The following is a 21,054-nucleotide window of genomic DNA, read 5'->3' on the forward strand; positions in this document are numbered from 1 at the left end:
CACTTGAAAAGTTTCACCGTAGCCGGCATTTCTCAATCCCCCTCCGTCGTCCTCTTTCTATTTGGTTTTGGCCATTGTTCGCTGTTCGTTTGTATTAGCCGCGGCAATTTTTGGCTTTGGGTCATTTTATGTGCAAAGTTTCGTTGACTCTTTGAACTGTGCAAACTTTTTGCGTTCGGCATCTCTACAGGTGTTCCGGATCTGGCTTATTCCCCCTTCACAGTCCCGCTGATTGCTGTTTGGGATCTGCGTGGGTGTGTGTGGAGAAGATTGATGAACCCGTATCATTTTTACGGATTCGTTTTCGCTTTAAGTTCGTTTCGGCGGGTTAAAAAATGATTTTATCGAGGTTTTTTTCATGACCAGATTGATACAAAATTGATGGATATGAAGGAATGACTGTGATCCATCAATACGGGTATGAAAAGCGCTTAACTAGAACTTAAATCGACTAAGCGGCAATCATAAAAATAAATAAAGATATCTCTTTTATACAATTTTTTAATAGTGAAACGTTAGATCATTATTTATTTATTTTTGCCGTCGTTTCGGGTTTAATAATAGTCATAAAACTCAAACATTTGCAGATAGAAATGCAAAAAGGTTTGTTTTGTTGATTACGTAAAATTTATTTCTGGATTTCGATCCAGTCATTTCCACTCTTAATACCATTTTCATAAATTTCACCCATATCAATTTCCCAAGCAATTTGTCTGTCCCACGTCAATAATTGTCTGAAATCTAGTCAGAAATGAAATCCAAAGTGAGAAAACAACAAAGGGGCTGAAATTTGAGGAAAAATCCCCAAGTTTTGTCCGTCTCAAGTTATTTCCTTTTATTATTTGCATGATGGAAAGCGAAAGTGTGCGGAAAGCGGTAAGGAAAAGCCAAGGAGAAAGGTATTCCGCTCCAGACGAAGATGAGAGGTGCTAGAGCCAAGCCTTAATTATAAGTAAAACCAGGACAAAAATAATAAAAGAATGAAATGAGCACGCCAAAGGAATTCGCCAAAGATAAACAGACAAAAGGACAGGGCCGGAAACGGCAAACAGAGAAGGAGAGAATGGCGAGAAAAGTGGAGAAAAGTGGAGAAAGAGGGGAGAAATGAGATGACAATGAGGCTATGACTATTGTTATTAAGGGGTCGCGGTACTGGAGATTTTTCAGATTTTTCCCTGTGTTATTCTTCTCCCCTCGGCAGCACAATGGTCCAAAATATGCCAGGACGAAATAAAATGTGAATAAAATGTCATGGCATTTCACAATTACAGCGACAGCTGAAATTTAGCATAGACCAGTCCCATTTGTGTCTGTGCCTGAGACCTCGGCCAAATGCCAAAACAGGACACTTTAATAGACCTCACTTAAGGAGGAAATTTGTTGGGCACGAGGAGCAGGACACGGAGAGGACGAAAAGCGCCGGAAGGCGGGCGGAAACTCAAGGAAATAGACAAATTGTCGCTGACATTTTGTGGGTGCAATCAGCACAGATGCTTCCTCGTCTGCTCTAAAGTGCAAATTAAATTTAATATTATTACAGCACTTTTTCGTGGGCACTGAGAAAAACAATTGTGCCGTGGTAAAGATTTCTTTGAAAATAGGAAGGCAGGGAAATTATTGACTTATTTGAATAGTTCTTAAGTTGGTTAGAAAACATTTATATTTTTTAATTGTTCATATTTCATTGAGAGCTTTACATTTTTTAAAATATTTATTGGAATAATATATTTACTTTTTTAAAAGAAAAGGTCCTTTTTATATTTTGTTCCCTATGTATACTATGTATACTATTTTTTGCAAACTTAAGGAAACATTCTAATAGCGGTTTTCTTTGTTTTCCGGCAGGAATCGCCTGGAGTCCAATTCGGAGCACTGGAACGCCCTGCTCCTGTCGCTCCGCGAACTGACCGAGTGGGTTATCCGCAAGGACACGGAACTGAGCACTTTGGGCCTGGGTCCCGTTCGAGGCGATGCCGCTAGTCTGCAGAAACAGTTGGTAAGTCCTGGCGATGGGTCACGAGACCTTTTTCCATTTTCTACTTTTCTCTCCACGACCCAAATTTGTACTCCTTTTTTGTGGCAGAGGATCTCCCCGGGGGCTGCACCTCAATTTGTTTGTTCGCTTGGTCAACTAATTGTGTGGAAGATTTGGTCACCCTGGTCTGTTGACCCGTTTTCAGGTCAGAGGCTTAATGATGCCAAAAGTGACTTGGCTAGCTGCCACTTTGCATTTTCAGTCCTATATTTACTCGTTCTTAATTAAATAATAACCAAAAAATACTTTAATTGTACTTAAGCCATGTATATGAGTATTTGGGTGTTAATGCCATGTGAACCAGTAATGGGAAAGTTGAGCTCTGAGCAATGCAATCATTTCGCAACAATATTTGTATTTTGAGTTTTTGCTGATACTCAATGAGCATTTGTTTACTGCTAATTATTTTCTATGGTGTTTTGTTGTAAATTGTAAACCAAAGCTCATATTGTATTAATTTAATTATACCCGTTACTCGTAGAGTAAAAGGGTATATTGTATTCGTGCAAAAGTATGTAACAGCTAGAAGGAAGCGTTTCCGACCCTATAAAGTATATATATTCTTGATCAGGGTCACTAGCCGAGTCGATATAGCCATGTCCGTCTGTCCGTCTGTCTGTCCGTCTGTCTGTCCGTATGAACGCTGAGATCTCGGAAACTATAAAAGCTAGAAGATTGGCATTTTGCAAGCAGATTCTAGGAGTTCCTACGCAGCGCAAGTTTGTTTCAAAAAGGTGCCACGCCCCCTTTAACGTCCACAATCGCTTATATACGATTTTAAAAATTTAAATATTTCGGAAAAGTAAAAATGCAGTTTTATTGTGTTTATCAATACCTATCGAAATGTAGAAGAAATTTTTCAAATCGGACCATTCGTTAAAAAGTTATGCGTGATCAAAATTTCTATCTCCATCTCCCTCGCACTCCCTTTACCTGAGTAACGGGTATCTGATAGTCGGGGTACCCGACTATAGCGTTCTCTCTTGTTTAGATATATAATTTGATGATTTGTGGTTTTCATTGTTAAATCAAATTTTATACCAATATATTTCTATTCGACTAAAAGGAAACTTGTAAGTTATATTTACTCAAAGCTAGCCAGTATTTATTTTTAATGAAAGGTACCAAAATTATTTTGTTTTTCCATTTGTAGTTTCAGATACGCTTAAATAAGCGCTGACTGAAAACGCTTAATTCTGACCAAATATATTTTCCATTGCACGGGTGAAAGAACATAAATTTCCACAGGTTTATGTTAGGGTCCGCATCAATGTATTTAATGGCCTGCAATAGAAACCTGAATTTAGTTGGGATTTTCGGGCAAAAAGCCACAGAACCTCGGTTCGAGCTGATTCAACTTGATCGACTTCGCCCACAATTGGAATTCTTAAATAATTGTTAAATGATGCTTGTTATGTCAAAAACATGGACCCACTCGCACATTTCCACACATCCTTTCTCACATGTGGGAAATCACTTAGGAAGCTGCCCGAAATGCGAAGGAAAAGAACCAGGGAAAAGTGGAGGGCAGGAACCAAGCAGGCCACTCTCCGAATGGGGAAACACTGTCTAACACAGCATGAGGCACTTGAATTTCACTTGCCCCCACTTAGAAGCCCCACCCCAAGAAAAAGAAAGCGGAGAAGCAGCTGGAAAAAATGAGTCAACTTTCACCCCGCAGAGTGAGAAAGGGGGCATCAGCAGGGAGCACTGTATAAATCTATTGCCTGCCACTAAGTTACGGTCTGCCGAACATTTACATTTCGACTTGAAGATTTTATTTGCCAGCGGACGAAGGATTCTGCCAAGGGGCCACAGAAGCCCGGGTCCAGACCTCTGTCCAGAGTTTTATATTGTTGCATTTTGTTATTCCCCAACTAAATGCATTAAACACGAGAATTTATTGCCCCGAGCTGCAGAGGATGCCATTGCCTTGATAGTTTATGGGCCTTGACCACTTCAACGATATTTTTGGAGGGCCGGCAAATATTGCCGAAAACCTAAATATACTTTTATATATATATATATTTTAGTGGAGTTTCATTCATTCATGTATTGCATTCATTGCCCTTCCACTTGCAGGACGATCATAAAGCCTTTCGCCGCCAATTGGAGGATAAGCGGCCAATTGTCGAGAGCAATTTAACGAGCGGTCGTCAGTACATCGCCAACGAAGCAGCCGTTTCGGATACCAGCGATACAGAGGGTAAGTTTTATGACCGACACACTAAAAAGTCGCCCACTAAACTGCCCGTTAAGGGGACCACGAAAAGGTTCACCATGAATCTCGTCAAGTGCTCTTGTGGCACAAAACTGAAATTGGATTTGTTAGGGTTGGTGGGGAATCATGATCTATAAACTGCGCAAAGAATAATAGACAATGTCTTCGTAATGGGATAGTTATAGTTATACGGTTCGTTGACACGTTCTTCAAAAGTTTGAAGATCATTATATGAACTTGACAACTACAGTAAGAGTTTGGTTCTTCTGAAGGCGTGTATGTGATTTTTTAAATTATGAAAATTACCCTAGCTTACTAAATTAGGTTTTTATATTGATCCAGGCGTTTATTTAATAAGCTTTAAGTAAACATGACAATTTTTAATTAATAATTTTTTTTTTTGGTACATACAAATTATTTACATAAAACATCATTCAACTGAATATCCGAGCAATCATATTTCATATAAAGTGAATTCAATTTTTAATTTATAATTTTTTATGAGACCACCTCAATAGCTCATGGGTACATACAAGTTATTTACATAAAACCACTTTCAACTGAATATCCAAGCATTCTTATTTCATATTAAGTGAATTCAGCAAAATCCTTTTTCTTTTTATCCCATGCCATTGCCACATTCCCTAGAGAATTTTTCAATTGATTGAACTTTCTGTCGAATATCTCTCACGAATCAACGAAAAACTAACATGTAAGAATTTGCTTTAACTATTTTACAAAAGCTTAGTAAGCTCAAAAACCACACTCACACTCACACGCACCCAAATGCAAGGATGGTACTTCGGGACGTGAGCGCCTAAAAGTAGACAACTGTTGTTGGGCAACCGGAGAATTGCCAATTGATTTTGCACCACCACACGTACCACGTGCACCCATGAAACCTCAGATCTGGCTTTGGTTCTCATCGTAGTTTCTTTTTATACCCGTTACTCGTAGAGTAAAAGGGTATATTGTATTCGTGCAAAAGTATGTAACAGCTAGAAGGAAGCGTTTCCGACCCTATAAAGTATATATATTCTTGATCAGGGTCACTAGCCGAGTCGATATAGCCATGTCCGTCTGTCCGTCTGTCCGTCTGTCCGTCTGTCTGTCCGTCTGTCTGTCCGTCTGTCTGTCCGTCTGTCTGTCCGTATGAACGCTGAGATCTCGGAAACTATAAAAGTTAGAAGATTGGCATTTTGCATGCAGATTCTAGGGGTTCCTACGCAGCGCAAGTTTGTTTCAAAAAGGGGCCACGCCCCCTTTAACGCCCACAATCGCTAATATACGATTTTAAAAATTTAAATATTTCGGAAAAGTAAAAATGCAGTTTTATTGTGTTTATCAATACCTATCGAAATGTTGAAGAAATTTTTCAAATCGGACCATTCGTTAAAAAGTTATGCGTGATCAAAGTTTCTATCTCCATCTCCCTCGCACTCCCTTTACCTGAGTAACGGGTATCTGATAGTCGGGGCACCCGACTATAGCGTTCTCTCTTGTTTTTTGACTGTAGTTAACAATTTACCAAATGGCTGTGTGGGTTTATCTCGGTGAGAGAGGTTAGAGCCTGGCTGGGGATTTGTTTTCGATTTTTTGTGGCATCATTCGGGGCATGTAGAGGGATGGGGAGGCGTCAACGATAATTGCGACCAGAGCAATTAGAGCGATTAGTACGCTATTAGTGCCAGCCATCAGCTGTGGGAGAGATTTGGCTGTGTCCCCACCTCATCGTCCGCTTTTGGTCTTTGATTTTAGCCATTCTGATGTTTATTTTGTGGTCCGCCAGTCGCGAATTCTGCGGATGTGCTAAAATAACTGCAGCAAACAAATGTTATTGCCTATTGAAATTAAAAATTAAATTGATAAATCAGGATAATATTCATTTTTGACAAATAGTGGATAATATATAGATAAATATTCATAAGAGCAGACATTTTAAAATTGAATCGATTATAGAGTTCTGCCAATTCAATATAAAAACTTTTGTATAAAACCAAATTCAGCTAAAGTTTTTTCGACATTTCACAGATATGTATAAAAATCACCCAAGACCCACCAATATCTATTTAAATATGAACTTTTATGTTGGTTTTTTCTGTGAAGCCAAAATTGAAAAGGAAAAGTTTCGCTCTAAAAAGGCAGTGAAGCGAGCAAAAAGCAGAAAACATCCAAAGCGATAAACTCAATCTTTAAATTGAATTTGAATATTACAACGAAACTTCGATGGAGACAGGGAAAAGTATTCAACTCTCGATATTTGCTTAGCATCACATTACCAGCTGTCCAACCTCTCCTTTGGCCATAAAAGTTGCTCGCTGTCTCCGTCCGTGCATTAAATTAAATTCGGATTTAGCCAACTTTGAGTTCGCCTTGTTGCTTCGCTTTTTTGTGTGACTGTGTTGGCTTATAGCAGCCGGAGTAGCAGCAGCAGCTGCCACTCGACTGTCAGTCAGTTGGTCGGTCTCCGTCCGTCTGTCCCTCCGTGAGTCTCCTATTGCATTTCCCTCCGCCGCAAGAGCGCGTCAGTTTGTCTTTCAAATTTCCTGACACTTTTCCTTTTCGATATTCCCTCTGCCGACTGCCTTTCATCTTTCATTGTTGTGGAAGGAAACAGCTCGGATGGTTTTGCGGTCTCATCGAAGCTAATCGATGGCTTAAAGACATCGATATTCATTGAATTTATCTTGAAACTTTGGCTTGAACTGGCCGCCTGACCAGCTAATTAATTCCCCTGCCGAATCAAATTTGAGTTTCTCTTTGTTTTCACTTAACTTTCAGCTTGGCATTCCCAAGAGCTTACCTGTCCGAAAGATTATTTCAATGCAAATTTAATCACAGCCTGCAATCAGCATAATCAAAGTGGCAGCACAATCATCGACCCGGGTAGACATTAAGAGCCATAATATCATCTCTAATTCATAAACTCTCGTACGTGCTGGGAACTGTATGGATGGCGAAACGGTGGGGAGTCCAGGGGAATACTCCTCAATTTAATGGCAGCGCAATTGTCTTTTTTGTCAGAACTTTGTCTTTGACTTGATTTTCATAAATTTCCCCACGTTTCCTTATCATAATCTTTTCCTTCTTTTAGCCAACCATGATTCCGACTCGCGTTACATGTCCGCCGAGGAGCAGAGCCGTGAGCTAACACGCAGCATCCGGCGGGAGGTGGGAAAACTTTCCGAGCAGTGGAACAATCTAATCGATAGATCTGACAATTGGAAGCATCGCCTGGATGAATACATGACGGTAAGTCGAGATTCGCAACTTTTGCCTCTCATTTCCTCAGTGACATTTTCATAATTTGAGTGGGACTTGTGATAACTTGAACTCGAATTGCGCATAATTTTACACGGCTTGCAACTTTCTTTTTACAACTGCTCGTTAATAGGGGAATTGGATTTTCACCAGGAAATCGAATTTAGTTTGTTTTCGCAAAAAAGCTTAACTTATGGCAAAACTACTTGGCTGAACTCTCAATTTATCACGCATTCCTGGCACATTTTCCGCTGTGAAAAATACTTTATTCAATTACATTTCCTGTGGCCACAACAAAAAAGTTTTGTCTCCCCCGGAATATATTTTCCTTCTTTGTTTCGGTTATTTTTTTGGGGCTAATAAATGCAAGTGTGTTTTTTATGACGCCTGTCGTTTGGGTTTTAGTCTGTCACAGAACAACAACATAATATATTCCGCCGCAAGGACATGAATGTGTTGAAGGGGAGGCGTGTTTGAAAGGAGGCCATTCCTGGTGTATGCCGCTGCCATCGTTACTCATACGCACCGTAAATTTGATGCAACAATGTTTGATCGCATAAAAACGTCACACAGACTGTGCAAACAATGGCTACAACATGGGGCACACCAATCCCCATTTCGGAGCAAAAACAACTCGTTGAGGGGGCACAAAATGTATAAAATATCAAAGCGCATAAAGTGCACATATTGTATGCGATACTCGTCTGTTTTTGTGTATGTAGGTGGCACTCTCAGTGACCAGCCGAGCGAAAATCAATGCGACCGAGTGAACGAGCATCGAGAAAACAATATCGGGCAAAACAAAGCACAACCAAAGGGCAATAGTCATAAAAATCAAGAAATCCTAGTCTCAAAAAGCGAGGAACAAGAGCAGTAAAAATACCAAAAAGGGTTTATGCTAGTCAATATTAAAGTGCAGATAGTTCAACTAAGCAATGTGCAAGATGTTAGGTCACTCTATTCCTAGGACTTCTTAACTCTGAAGTCATTAAAATTAAATTTGAAACCAAGCGCTTACTAGTTGTATAAATAAAGCGTTGCATTTCCAGAACACTCCACAGCCAAAAATAAATTATAAGCTGAAATAAATCACTAAACAATGCTATAAACTTTTCTTTCATTCCCTCTTGCTGTTATAATTCCTGTATTGGATCCTAAAAACTTTATACATTGTATATTTTTCTATAGACAAATTTTACATTGGGGAACACTTTCCGATTTATTGGGTCAACCTCAATGGTGAAATTTTACGTTTGCCATTTTTCAAACAGATCTAATCAAAATAAAATGTTGACCCAGTTGATGCATCAATATTCAAAAATTGCAAACATTTGTTTGTACATTTTTTGGTGTCTGCGGCATCTTTAATCCACTTAGATCAAATAAATTAAAAAATGTGTACTATCCCGCGATAGTTGTCCACTTTCGCTAAAATAGTTTAATCGAGTTTTAATAACGAAGCGGCACTCTTTCAAATGCTCCTTGACCAAATCGTTTTGGTCAACAGGTTTCCGCACCAGTTAACTCCCAACCAATTGAATCAGCAGCAGAATTCGCTGTGAAAATAATCTCTCAATGCCGCTCGACAGCCCGAAAAAATGCAGACTACTCGAAAGCGCTTAACATTTTTGTGCCTTTAATATTTTTTTGAACTGGTGGCTGGAAAAACTCGACTACCTACCATCCTGTAACAGTTGGTAAACTATTTTGGCGATACTTTCCCCATCCTTACCCAGAAATTTATTTTAAATGTTGCATGTTCCGAAGCATACGAAAAAACTGATAAGAGAAACTTGAACAAAATTAACAATGTTTAAAAAACTAAAAGGGGAGGTAAGTGAAAGCATTGAAAAGGTAAAATAAAGTAAAAATTAAAATAGAAATGAAAGAAGAAAGTTTTCCAGCAAGAAAAAGTCGGAAAGTTGGAAATATATAAAAAGTTTAAATAAATGCAACTTAAAACAATTACAAGGCTGCAGAACAGGGCAGAATATAGGTGCGGGTGGATACACAAACTTTGAGAGCGTTATATGAAAGCCTGCCCAGGCAACGTTTAATGAAGTCGCCAAATAGCCGAGGCAAAGTTCAGCCAGTCTAGTAACCGAATTCCCATCCTTCTAAGCCGCAGCATAGTGGCCAACGTGGTTAATTGACCAAAGGAAGAAATTTTCTATTAATTGAATAAAAAGTTGCTCTGGCAAAATTTTATTTGCATAGCAGAGAGAAGAGAAGTATTTTTTTTTGCCTGCCACTCCATTTTTCCGCAAGTTACGTATACGCCACACTGTACGTGGCCAGTAGAAGTTAAGAATTCATTAGTCAGCAGTCGAAACTCCTATATATTTTCTGCAGGGTGTAAAAATATTATAATTATTTGGCTATCAATTTTTGTGTGCTTTCATATCAGATTACATTTATTTTGTGCTACTCAATATTCACATCTAAATAACATATACTTTAACAGAATTAAATGGGCATTTAATACTAAAATCTTGATTTTTTCGAGTGTGTATGATTTTAACCTCTTGGTTTTCAATGACGACTACGACATTTTTGCTTCTCGATAACTTTTAATGAAATTAAAGTGCAAAAGTGCTGATAAGAGAGGAAATTGTAGTAGCAGCACGGAATTATGGACCCCTACCTTCTGCGAACTCTCTCAGAAAGGATTTGCAATCAGGCATTCAACCTTAATGAAGTTTGATTGGTAATGGCTTAGGCAAACCTCAATGCAATACCATGCAAGGGTCTTCAATCAAGCTGGGAGGCATTTCTCGCCCCTTTTCGTTGAGCTCCAAATGATGCATGGCGCCCATCAACATCAATGTCACGCCAAAATTCCTCGGCAATCATCCACAAACTCAATCTGATGTGGAATGTCGGTCCTGGCATGCTAATGAAAAGGGTTGGTCAGACGAAGAGTAGAGACGAGACAAAGCCACAGAACTACTTCTGGCTCATTTGGCAAATAATGCGAGACTCTGAATTTTATGGAGTTAACTCGACACAAGCTGAGGAATGGGCTCCAGCGAATGCGTGAATCCCCATGCGGGACACGCTCCAGGGAAACCAATCGAATCGAATCGAATCGGAGAACCGTCCACTTAAAATGGGTAAAATTGTGGAATTGGCAGTCCACAGTGGCATGCTGAATGGACGCTAAAAAGCAATTGCTTAACGCTTTGAAATATGTTTCATTGATTTCCCGGAAAACTGCTGGAAAAATAGCAGAAAATGGTGAAAGGGCAGTCAGCTCTGGCTATAATTTAACCACATGTGGTCGATATTGAAGCAGGACACCGAGAGGCAACTCATTTAACCCCTTATGACCACTCGGACGCAGCTGGTGCTCCTTGGTCGTTGTCCTCTGGCTGCTGCTTAACCACTTCAAGTAAAAGCTAAAAAATGTCCTTGTAGGAGCTGAAAGTTTTCGTTGCAGTTTGTGTTTGGTTTATTATGCAGGCCAGGACACACAATGAAATCAATTTAGTTGCCTAACCCCCTCACTTTGGCACAAAATAGTTTAATAAATCACTCATACGCAGTGTGTGTGATGCATGTGCGAGCTTTCGTGTTGTGTGTCCTGTGATTTATGTGCACACTTTACGAACTTGCCTCGGTTGACACCAGGAGAAATATTATCTATGGAAATTTTGATTTAGCAACAGCGATTACCGGGCAAGTAACTAACAAAAGCTAATAAAACAATTTTGGAAATTTTGTAAATATTGTGCACATGCACACTTGTCGTTAGCCGAGAACTAAACCCCTGAAGTGGAAACTTAATTAGAACCCGGTGCCTAGAAGTATGCAATATTTATTAAAATTGTCTGAGTAATAAAGTTTGTTGGTACAAAAAAGGGATTACAAAGTTACTTGTTGAACTGCTATATTAAAACAAATTATACTTTGCATTTAAAACAAAATCTTGAGACCTATACATATCTCTGGCATTGATTGAATGAGACTTTCATACCCAAAAGTGTGACTGATCACCATAAAAAAGCAAGGGAAATCTCAATAAAAGCATTGTTTAATAGCTTCCCCAAAATCCTGCTTAAATGCAATTTAATAGGATTTAAATAAATTTAAATATGTGCTTTCAACATTTACACAATTCGAAATGGATTACACAAACAATGGATTTTTGTCGTATTATAAAAGCCGCATTCCGTGCCATTAAATCCTTTAACACCAATAAAAACTGGAAAACAAGAAATTTCACAAGGAGACATCGGCTGAGTTCCGTGAGAAAAGGGGGGAATTTCCCACGTCAAATGTAGCAAAATATATCATTTCTCGTCAACCGCCTGGGAAATCAATTGATTGTCACGCTAAAATGCTTTGGCCATGCAGCTTTCTTCTCTTAGTTTATTTTTATTGCTTTGTCCGGGAGAGGATCCTTTACCACACCCACAATCAATGTAATAACCGCATATTGCACTCCCCCAACTGACTTTTTGCGGCATTTACTGTTTATTTTTTGCCGTTGTCTTTTTTCCCCTTTTATTGTTTGCGCAAACTGCACAAATATGCCACGAAATGTAACCAATGTATAATTGTGAAACGTGTTGTGCCTTATATTGCCACACACACAGCAGTTCCCTTTCCTTCTATTTGGAACTTGGCTCACCATGTGGCCAATTCATTTGGCCTGTCAATATTTCTGCTCGATTCTGCTCCTTTTTCCATTGGCTAACGGCGCCATTTTGTGCGGTAGTCAACTTTTTCCAATTTCACCCTGTTGACCCTTCTAGCAGGGTCGAGGATTTTCATTTCATAAATATTTGTCATTTATTGTATGTTTTTCTTTTCTGGCTGGCGTTTGGGTGGTAAAAGCAAACATTTGGTAAATATTTGCCGGCGGGATCGCAATATGGCATGAAATAGTTCTCTAATTGGCGTTGCTTTCCCATTAATTGAAGCGGGGAAAGGGGATCGAAATTGGAAAAACACGGATACTAAGAAAATATTTGCCATATTTTATGAAAATAATTCTGCACTCACACAGTAAAATGTCACAACAGAGACTGAAGATATTTATTTGGGATATATAAATAAAAATATGACAGCAAACGCAATTGGTTAACAACATTTACAAACATATGTAGGCAAATATTTTGTGTTTTAAAATAAAAAAATGCAATTAAAATTTTGTTGCAACTTTAAGGACATTAACTATCAAAACAAAAATTTCAGAAACTGCAAGTGAAATCAGAAACTCATTATTACAAATATTGTTTTTTCTAGAATGTAATCCGGCAACTGGCTCTTTGATAAATATGTAAATGTAAAACCACAAAGAAAGTTTGCATTGTTTCGGTTGTCTTTTGTTAGCTCTTCCAATTAGTTTGTGTTATCGGAAGTCTTTTCTTGAATCTTCCGTTCATTCATCATCATTAATAAATGCCACACACAAAACTGAAAAATTGAAACCAAAACGAAATATACAGAGGAAATATGCAAAGACCCCAAACAACAATTAGAAACGAAGGGCCAGAGGAAGAAAATTCAATTTCAATTTTCAAATTCAGGAAATCCGAATGCAAGGCAAACTCAAAGATGTCCCAGATGCATTTTCGGCTTCTGGATTCCATTTTTTTTTGCCTGGCAGACGACAAATCGCCTTGCCAAAGATAAATATTCACACGAGGGTAGAGGAGGGCTGGAGAAGATACTGCCCTACAAGGTGGCAGACTGGAAAAGAAAATTATGCGCTCGAAAATAGATTTTCTTGCTGCACTCCGCAGACAGAGAGACAAACGAACTATTCCCGTCGCTTTCTGTCGCGCCGTCAGTTCATAAATTTGGTTTTCCACATCCTTTTCCCCGCCTTTTAAAGCAAGTGTAGGCTTAACACAATCCCAGAAAAAGAAAAATACGTTTATGAGTTGGAGGCATTTTTCACACTTTGTCACGTGTGAGCGGCCAAACGGGAAAATTATTTGCCAATTTTGCATTTCTCTTTTTCCTTTTCGTGAAAAAAACTAAAGGAAGCACATTCTTGTCTGCTGCCTTTGTTTATGAGATTTGGTTGGCAGAAATAACAGAGAGTTGACAGACGTTGAGGGAAATAGGAGTAAGAAGAGAACTGAAAGTGATATTTTAGGATTTTCCATAGAGTCGTTTGGCTTCCATTCATTTTGCAAAGCACTTAGAAATATAATTGCATTATTCGTAAAAATCAAATATATAGAAAACTTACTTTTTTTTAAGTTTAACATTAGTTTAATTATTTCTTATTATTTTCCGAATTATATATTGTCAAGTAAAATTTTGTAAGAGTAAAGTAAACTTTTAAATTGAAATATTTGCTTAAAGTCCTTTTGTATGTATATCGAAATGATTTCTGACGTTGTATGCTAAAATGTAAATTTAACCTATTAAAAAAACCAAACGGATTTCCGATTGCTTTATGATACCCTCAAAAAATTCGGAACCCTTTTTTGAAGTTTTTTTAAGACCACACCCCCAATCATATTCATTGTGAGTCACAGAAATCAATCATTCAAAAACGAGTCTCATGAGAAAAAAAATCGCACAGAAAATGCGTGTAAATTATCATATAAAAAAGCAATAAAAACAAACGAATAAAACCCAAACAAAACAATACAAAAAAAACCAAAATGCGGGAAGATAAAGAGCGACAAAAAACAGGCCATTCAAATGCATTTATAAATTGTATCGAATAAGCCCGAAACTCGGGCAATAAATAAGCCAAAGGAGGGGCGAAGTATCTGGCAGATTGAAAAATTATAACAACACTCGAGAGGGGCACTCAATTGGGCCACTCAACATGACAACCACTTAATGAGTTAACCAAACGAGTATGTGGGAGAGCTGAAAACCGAGTGGAAAGGCAACATAAAGACCCAAACAATTCATAAACAAAACTCGGAAAGTGAGCAACAAGTTCTTGGCGAGAGAACAAGTTTCGTTTTTGGGGAGTGTGAGTGCTGTGTTTGATTTAGCGAGTATTTTCCGAGTGTTTTTCGAGTGTTTTTTTCGAGTGCATCGGTGTTCCGCTCTCCAGCGGTTGCCGGCTTTGTTGTTGGTTCAGTTTTCGAAGCGGCGGCGCGTAAGTTGGTTGCGTTTTTTGTCGCGATCGCGATCTGCCGGTAAAATAAAATAAACAACATACCTACCTACGAAAAAAAACATCAAATTCCTAACTCAAGGATCATTTTTAAAAAAATGTAACCTCCCAGAAAAAGTGTTTAAAGTGCGAAAAATATTTCACAAGATATATATTCACCTTCTCGACAACAATTGTAAACCAACGCCGTGAAAAGAAAAATTGCAGAAATAAATTGTTTTTGTGTTATTTCATACTTTTTTTCCTGTACCAAAACAAACAAAAGTAACAAGAGTAATAAGGTCAAATTTATAATATTCATTTTTCGTCAACGTTGGCCACAAGACAACAACAGCAACCACAAGAATATTAACACCAGATCTTAGTGTACTTTTGTGTGTGTGTGTGAAAAATGAAACAAAATTCTTTGTAACAGTCACGTTTAAAAGTGAGCGCACTTTTCACCAACTTGTGGTAGCGCGTGTTCAATATACCATTATTTTCACCGCCGTTCTCAAATCGAAAATAAAATAAGACGCAACTTAAACTGCCCAGAAATTTGTAGTAATTTCGTTTTCTCTCTCGAGGCGATGGGAACAAGTGGATAAAAAAAATATGACAACGGCGTTAAGAAAAGTTTTTGCTAGTTCAGCTTTTAGCGAGTAGAAATTACAAAATGGCAAACGCATGGAAATGTATTTTTAAGAAATATTAACACACTCTCTCTGACTTGACTTTATTTCTCGTTTTAATGGGCAAAGGGCACACCGAGAAAAATCTGTCAGCTTGTGAAATTTGTCTCAGGAAATAAATAAAATCAATAAATAAGTTCAATAAGGATCTATAATTTAATATTTGAATACATAGAGTAGACACACTTCGAAACATAAATAAAATTGGAATTAAACTTTGACCTTAAAAAATTGACAATATTTTGAAGGCTTTGTAAAAATAATTTTTCCAATAATCAAAGTTATCTTAAAAATTTACCTTTTTTACCAAGAGTTTTCCTCGTGCACTTCATCTGCAGTGTTACCTGTTGGACACTCAATTTATAAGCCAATTCCCCGAAGTATGGCGTTCTGTCAAATATTTGTATTGCGATTGCAGATGGTGCCATTGACTTGTCCATTTAATTGCCTGCCAGAGAATGTGGAGATAAGCTCGGTTCTCCAATTCCTTTACATCCGAGGGAAATCTCATTTGCATCTCAGCGAGCAAAAACTCCCAAAGTGTGTATGTTTAATATCCCACGCTCAACTGTCAAAAAGGAGACCACAGACCGGCAAAATACATATCCCGGGGAGCCGGAGGAAGTGCTCCTCGGCAAGGTCGTTTATTATTATTTACTTTGCATTTTATTGAGTTTTGTTGGGAGATTTAGTTGTTGTCTCCAGTTTATTTGTTAAAGTTGTCGCTTTATTTCGCAGTCTCTCCTTTTCTCCATATTTCCGTCTCCTTTATTGTATCCTTGGCTGCTGTAGCTCACTTTATCATTGTCATCATTCCGAGTGTTATTGGTAGCCTTGTTACTCCAACGCCTCTTGTTTCCATATGAGAGATACGCATATATCTTTGCATCTCAACTGGATTTACATTGTGTCTCAGATTCTTTGAGTTTAAGTGTGTGCTTGTGCGATTTTGTATCTTCCAGTTCTTGCTCATTCGTATACGTGTTATATGTGAGGACCCATCTTTGTTATTTTATTCATATTTTAATGGGTGTCAGTGTCAGTTGGTTAATTAGAGCGCATATGACTCAAATCGCAGGCGCCATCTGCTTGGCCAATCGATTTTTCTCGCCTCCGTTAAACTTTCTAAACTTCATCAATATGGTTAATTTATTTGCTCGGACAGCCTGCTGTGGCCCCAATTCTCGTCGATTTTCGTTTCTTAACCCCTGCCAAATATTTTTATCCCCGATCGCAGCGATGATGTCAGCTTGAAGTTGGAGCAAATAATACCCATTAATATTGTGTTTCTGTTCATTTGCAGTTGTTTTATCTAACACTCCTCTTTTTAATTCCCTGTCTAAGTGATCAAATTTCTTGTTTTATTTTTCCAGCCGCAATCTGTATCGGTTGTATCAGAAATTCTAATTTCCAACACGCTCAAAGTATGTTTTCTTTTCTTTTGTTTTCTCATACTCTGTCTGTCGTTTACATTCCTGTTTTTATTAACCCATGAGCACCGAACAACAAGTGTGGTGGGAGCCCCGACCCCCAAAAACAATCTCACCCAATAACAATAATAATCATTTGGCACAAGGGCAATATCCATTTCCATTTGCATTCTAGTTACGAGTAGAACATCATCAATGTGACACATTTATCCAACATAACAGATAACTTTTGGTACTTTAAGGGGTCTTAAGGGCTAGATCCATATCTCTCATGTGATATGGTGTTTTTTATTGAGGCTGTTGACAAGCAATTGTAATTATTGCGTCCGACGGCCAATAAAACTGCGGGAAAATGCTTGTGGGGATTTTGAACTCAAATTCCAGAGGGGTGACCCACTTGAATTGCTTGACAGACGAGATAAGAAAGCTCCGTAAATTGTCTCTAACTCATCTGCTTTCCTTCAGTAATGAGTCTCAATTGAAACCCGAATTTTTAATTGTAACTCACAAAACATTTTGATTTTCATTAAATGCTTTCGTTTGCCCCGGAGCAATGACCAATTAAGGAATTGTTATACAGCTGTCAGCTGGATGAATTCGAGGCGAACAAAATCGTTTTGATCATTCGGGGAATCTAGTTCAACCTATTGACACTGACAATTTCTGACAACCCCAAATCGATTCGACCTTGGTCGTCGTTAATAAAAACGATGGGGAGCCCAGTTCCCACACAAAGATCGGCTTTCAGTAGGAATCATAAATATTTAGCAGTCTGGTTTCGGGTTCTGATGAGGCGGCGCTTTTCCGATCCCAAGACACGTCTCCCCTTTCGCGAATTTCATTTAAATTTCTCGAATTCACTTATTCATTTATGTGAGTGCTTCACTTATTTGTGTACAGTATTTACCCGCTGCCGCAGTCTGCGATTTTGGCGATTGCCGCTATTGTTTGCCATGTGCTCGACATTTTCGTATATTTCACGTACTAAACGCCATTTAAACGTCATATTTAAATATGCATGAGCATATGTACCGCGGCATGTAAGACTCTGTAAACAAACACCAAAAACAGAGATCGGATACCCCATGTGCTTCTGTTTTATTGCGTTCCATTCGGATCTGTTGTTTTGCGATGAAGAAGGGGGTTCTGTTCTATATGGTTCTGCTCTTCTTCGGTGGACTTTGGTTACTTTGGTTCTTAAGTACATGCATGTGTATACATACATGAAGAGCTTTTCGATAACGAAGTGCGACCAGAACGGAGAGGGCCAAATTTGATACTTGAAACTTCTGCTGCTGCATTATGAAATCATCAGGCAGACAAATATACGGGGTCGTGTGGAGGATATTCGTTGGTTTATTAAATAAAAAAGGGGAGAGTGCAATAAATTTCACGTGAATTTTGTCTTCATTAAGTGTCAATAATATAAAATTATGTGATGAGTAAGGAAAATTCATAAGAATCACTTGCTATGAAATGCAATCCATGTTTTCAAAATTATGTTATTTAGTTCGATGTTCATACATTCTTTTTTACTAAATCGCAATCTTGGTTGACCCTACTAAATTAAATTGCTCTTACTAAATGTATTATTGACTACACTCACGCATTCCATTCTATAATTTTCGAAGAATCTAAACTTCCTCACTATTCTCCGACCGATTTCCACTCGTAGCCAAATTTGGCCAAAAGTAATCCATCCACAAAAGCTGCATTTCTGGCCACTGCCTTATATGCAGAACGTCTTGCATTGTGGCCACAGATTTTGTGTTGTTTCTTTGGCTGCCGAGCATGTGTTCGCCATTCCCGCTTTCAAGTTACCCCGCCCTTTTAAGTTCCCCTCCCCCAGTTTAGTTAAAAGCTGAAAATTGTTTATGCTAATTGCACTTAATTTATGCATGCGTAGAGCTCCTGATGAATGTGCGCGAGCGAGGGCACAAATGTATCCGCAAGATAGCCGCACAACATGTTGCGCTTGTCTTGGTTTGCCTCCCTCGCTTGATATTTATTAGTACGCCAAAATGTGCGAGTGGAGTAAATATTTATTTCGGCACAATTAAGGCAGCCACGCCCCGAAATGTGGGCAGTGTGAGGAGCCATTCGAGACACATTCCAAGTGCCATTTGCCATTTCGGGGAGACTCACACACGCGACGCCATCTTTGTCTAAACTTGGGCAAATGTCAGGCGATCGTGGCTTAGTCCTGCCGCCAGTCCGCCGGTGTCTATTTCGGCCAATTAATATGCAGTTAATGGTGCTAACGGTGTGACGTGCTTATTTATAGGCCCGCAGATGCCACTGCAAATGGCAACTGCAAGCGGAAAATGGCAAATGCAACTCAATTCCACCAGCGCCAAATAAATGGCTGGCAGTCGCAGCTCAGACATCAGCCTGGCGCCATTGCACACATTTTGCATGTCAATTCGATGGGGGAGGGGACTTGGGCTAAAAGTATCTGCCGGATTGCATAAGAAAGTCGGGCATTTTCGCTGCTGTCGGGTGTGGAATAAAGTTCACTCGACTGTCCCAATATCTACATCTGTCCTGGGAACGTAACTCACTGCGAATAATATTTTATATGCATAAAGTTTAGCTAAGCGAAATTCAGATAGAAATTTGAATGTTTACCCTACCCTTGGGTATGTTGAAATGATTTTTGGGATATTTTAATTTTTTTTTCTTTTAAGAAACTTTTTCCTCTTAAGTAAATAAATTTATAAGATTAAAGTTTACTGCCTAATTTTGGTAATCATTATTTGCAAGCTTAAATAATAAGCTTCCGGGTTAAAAAAAAATTATATGTTATTTCCCAAAGAAATTTATCTGTAAATCAATAAAAATCAAAATTAAATTGTTACAGATGTCAGATGAGTTGTAAAACATTGTCAACTGTAAATGCAACTGACAAACATTGATAAACTTCTTACTCAAAAGAACTAAAGGCATCCATGCCTGGTGAATAATATACATAAATATCTGCCCAGCCGTTGTGTCAAATTCCTAAGAGAATGCATCTCGACAGCCGCATGCATGAATCAAACCGTGTATCTCAATGAGCAAGTGGCATTTGCAGTCGGTTATTTGCAAGCTCTAAAAGCCATAAAACGAAGTACAGAAAAAGTATCTGGCAAATGGCGCAATTCAGGTAATCCGAATTGGCAGCCTCGCTTTGTTCGCATTGTTTTCTCCGTGGCTGTGTGAAATATTTACAGATTGAGACAATTCGGTTTATTGCCTTAGACCGAACAGAGTTTTTCCCGATTCCTCACGTAGCTACAGCTGGCTGTAGATACGTTTTTTTGCCCATCCTCACGCACTAAAAGTGAAAAACAGCGGCAGCTGTCAATGAAGAGTCGATGTCAGTTGTGTTTCAATCAATTAAAAAATTGCTGTACTAATTGTGGCGTGTTTATCGGCTGCGTTTGCTGCCGTTGCAGCGCTGACACAATCACTTTAATTGAGCAATTATGCAGTTGCACTCAATTAAATTTCATGCGCCTCTTTTCGGGCGACAGCTCAATTAGGGATCGTGGAACGACATTCGCATTATAGCTGAACTGTTAAGGTTCAGTCAAACCGAACAAAGTCAATGCCTCTATTGACCGAGGCAATCTAATTCTATGCAAATCACTGGAGCAAACGGATTACCCAAAAGGCACCCTCTCAATCTGTGACTGAAGTCACAGTCAAGTATTCATAATTCCGAATGCTCTAATGAGCTCAAATGTTTGTCCAAATGTTGACAACCCAATTGAGCGGAAAATGTACTCAGCCAGGAAATGTGGCGGTAGGGAGGGGAGTCTTTGGGAAAATTTAGTTACTTGTCGATGGTATGCTCGCCCTCGGACTTGAGTCATTAATCAACGTCAGAGTTCGGCCCGCATCAAAGTCTGCAAACCAAATCGAATCCGGCGTATTTAGTCAGCCGTGAAGCATTACCAAACTATTATAAAATTGCCAGAGAAAAGTTTAAAAACGAAAAGCTTTTCCAAGCGACAATTTCTCTAATGCAACTTTAATTGCGGCTTATTGGGAAATTATATATTCTAAGAAATCCTCTAAACGCCACAAAGGTTTGGATTACCTCTTCAAATCAGCATCTCCACCTCTGCTCAAATTAAATTGAAACTAATTGTATTGATTTTTATTTGCATAGTCTGAACTCGAACATGCATAACAATATTTTTTGGCTATTTTGTTTATATTTGCACAGCAGCAATACAAACATTTCTCTTTATGATTATTTTAATTGAATAAATACATGCAGTGTGTGACCAAACAACCACCAACCCATTCATCCAGTCAGCCATCCATTCAGCCTTATCCGAAGCTGCGCAATT

At 38.6% G+C, this 21,054-nt stretch overlaps 1 protein-coding gene across 17 annotated transcripts in view; it reads left to right on the forward strand.

Annotated features, from left to right (window-relative positions):
- LOC108045988 (dystrophin) overlaps positions 1 to 21,054 on the forward strand; it is a 153,623-nt gene that overhangs the window by 111,225 nt on the left and 21,344 nt on the right. For 11 of the 17 annotated variants that reach the window (XM_044457247.1, XM_044457249.1, XM_044457253.1 and 8 more), the window contains 4 exons: positions 1,846 to 1,996; positions 4,118 to 4,241; positions 7,351 to 7,508; positions 16,658 to 16,708. In XM_044457247.1, coding sequence (XP_044313182.1) covers positions 1,846 to 1,996; positions 4,118 to 4,241; positions 7,351 to 7,508; positions 16,658 to 16,708 — 484 coding nt within the window. The remainder of the gene's footprint in view (positions 1 to 1,845; positions 1,997 to 4,117; positions 4,242 to 7,350; positions 7,509 to 16,657; positions 16,709 to 21,054) is intronic. The other 6 variants (XM_044457256.1, XM_044457248.1, XM_044457254.1 and 3 more) reach the window with 1 other exon arrangement.

The sequence above is a fragment of the Drosophila rhopaloa genome, unplaced genomic scaffold (assembly GCF_018152115.1).
Source record: "Drosophila rhopaloa isolate 14029-0021.01 unplaced genomic scaffold, ASM1815211v1 contig_155, whole genome shotgun sequence".
Lineage (NCBI taxonomy): Eukaryota > Metazoa > Arthropoda > Insecta > Diptera > Drosophilidae > Drosophila > Drosophila rhopaloa.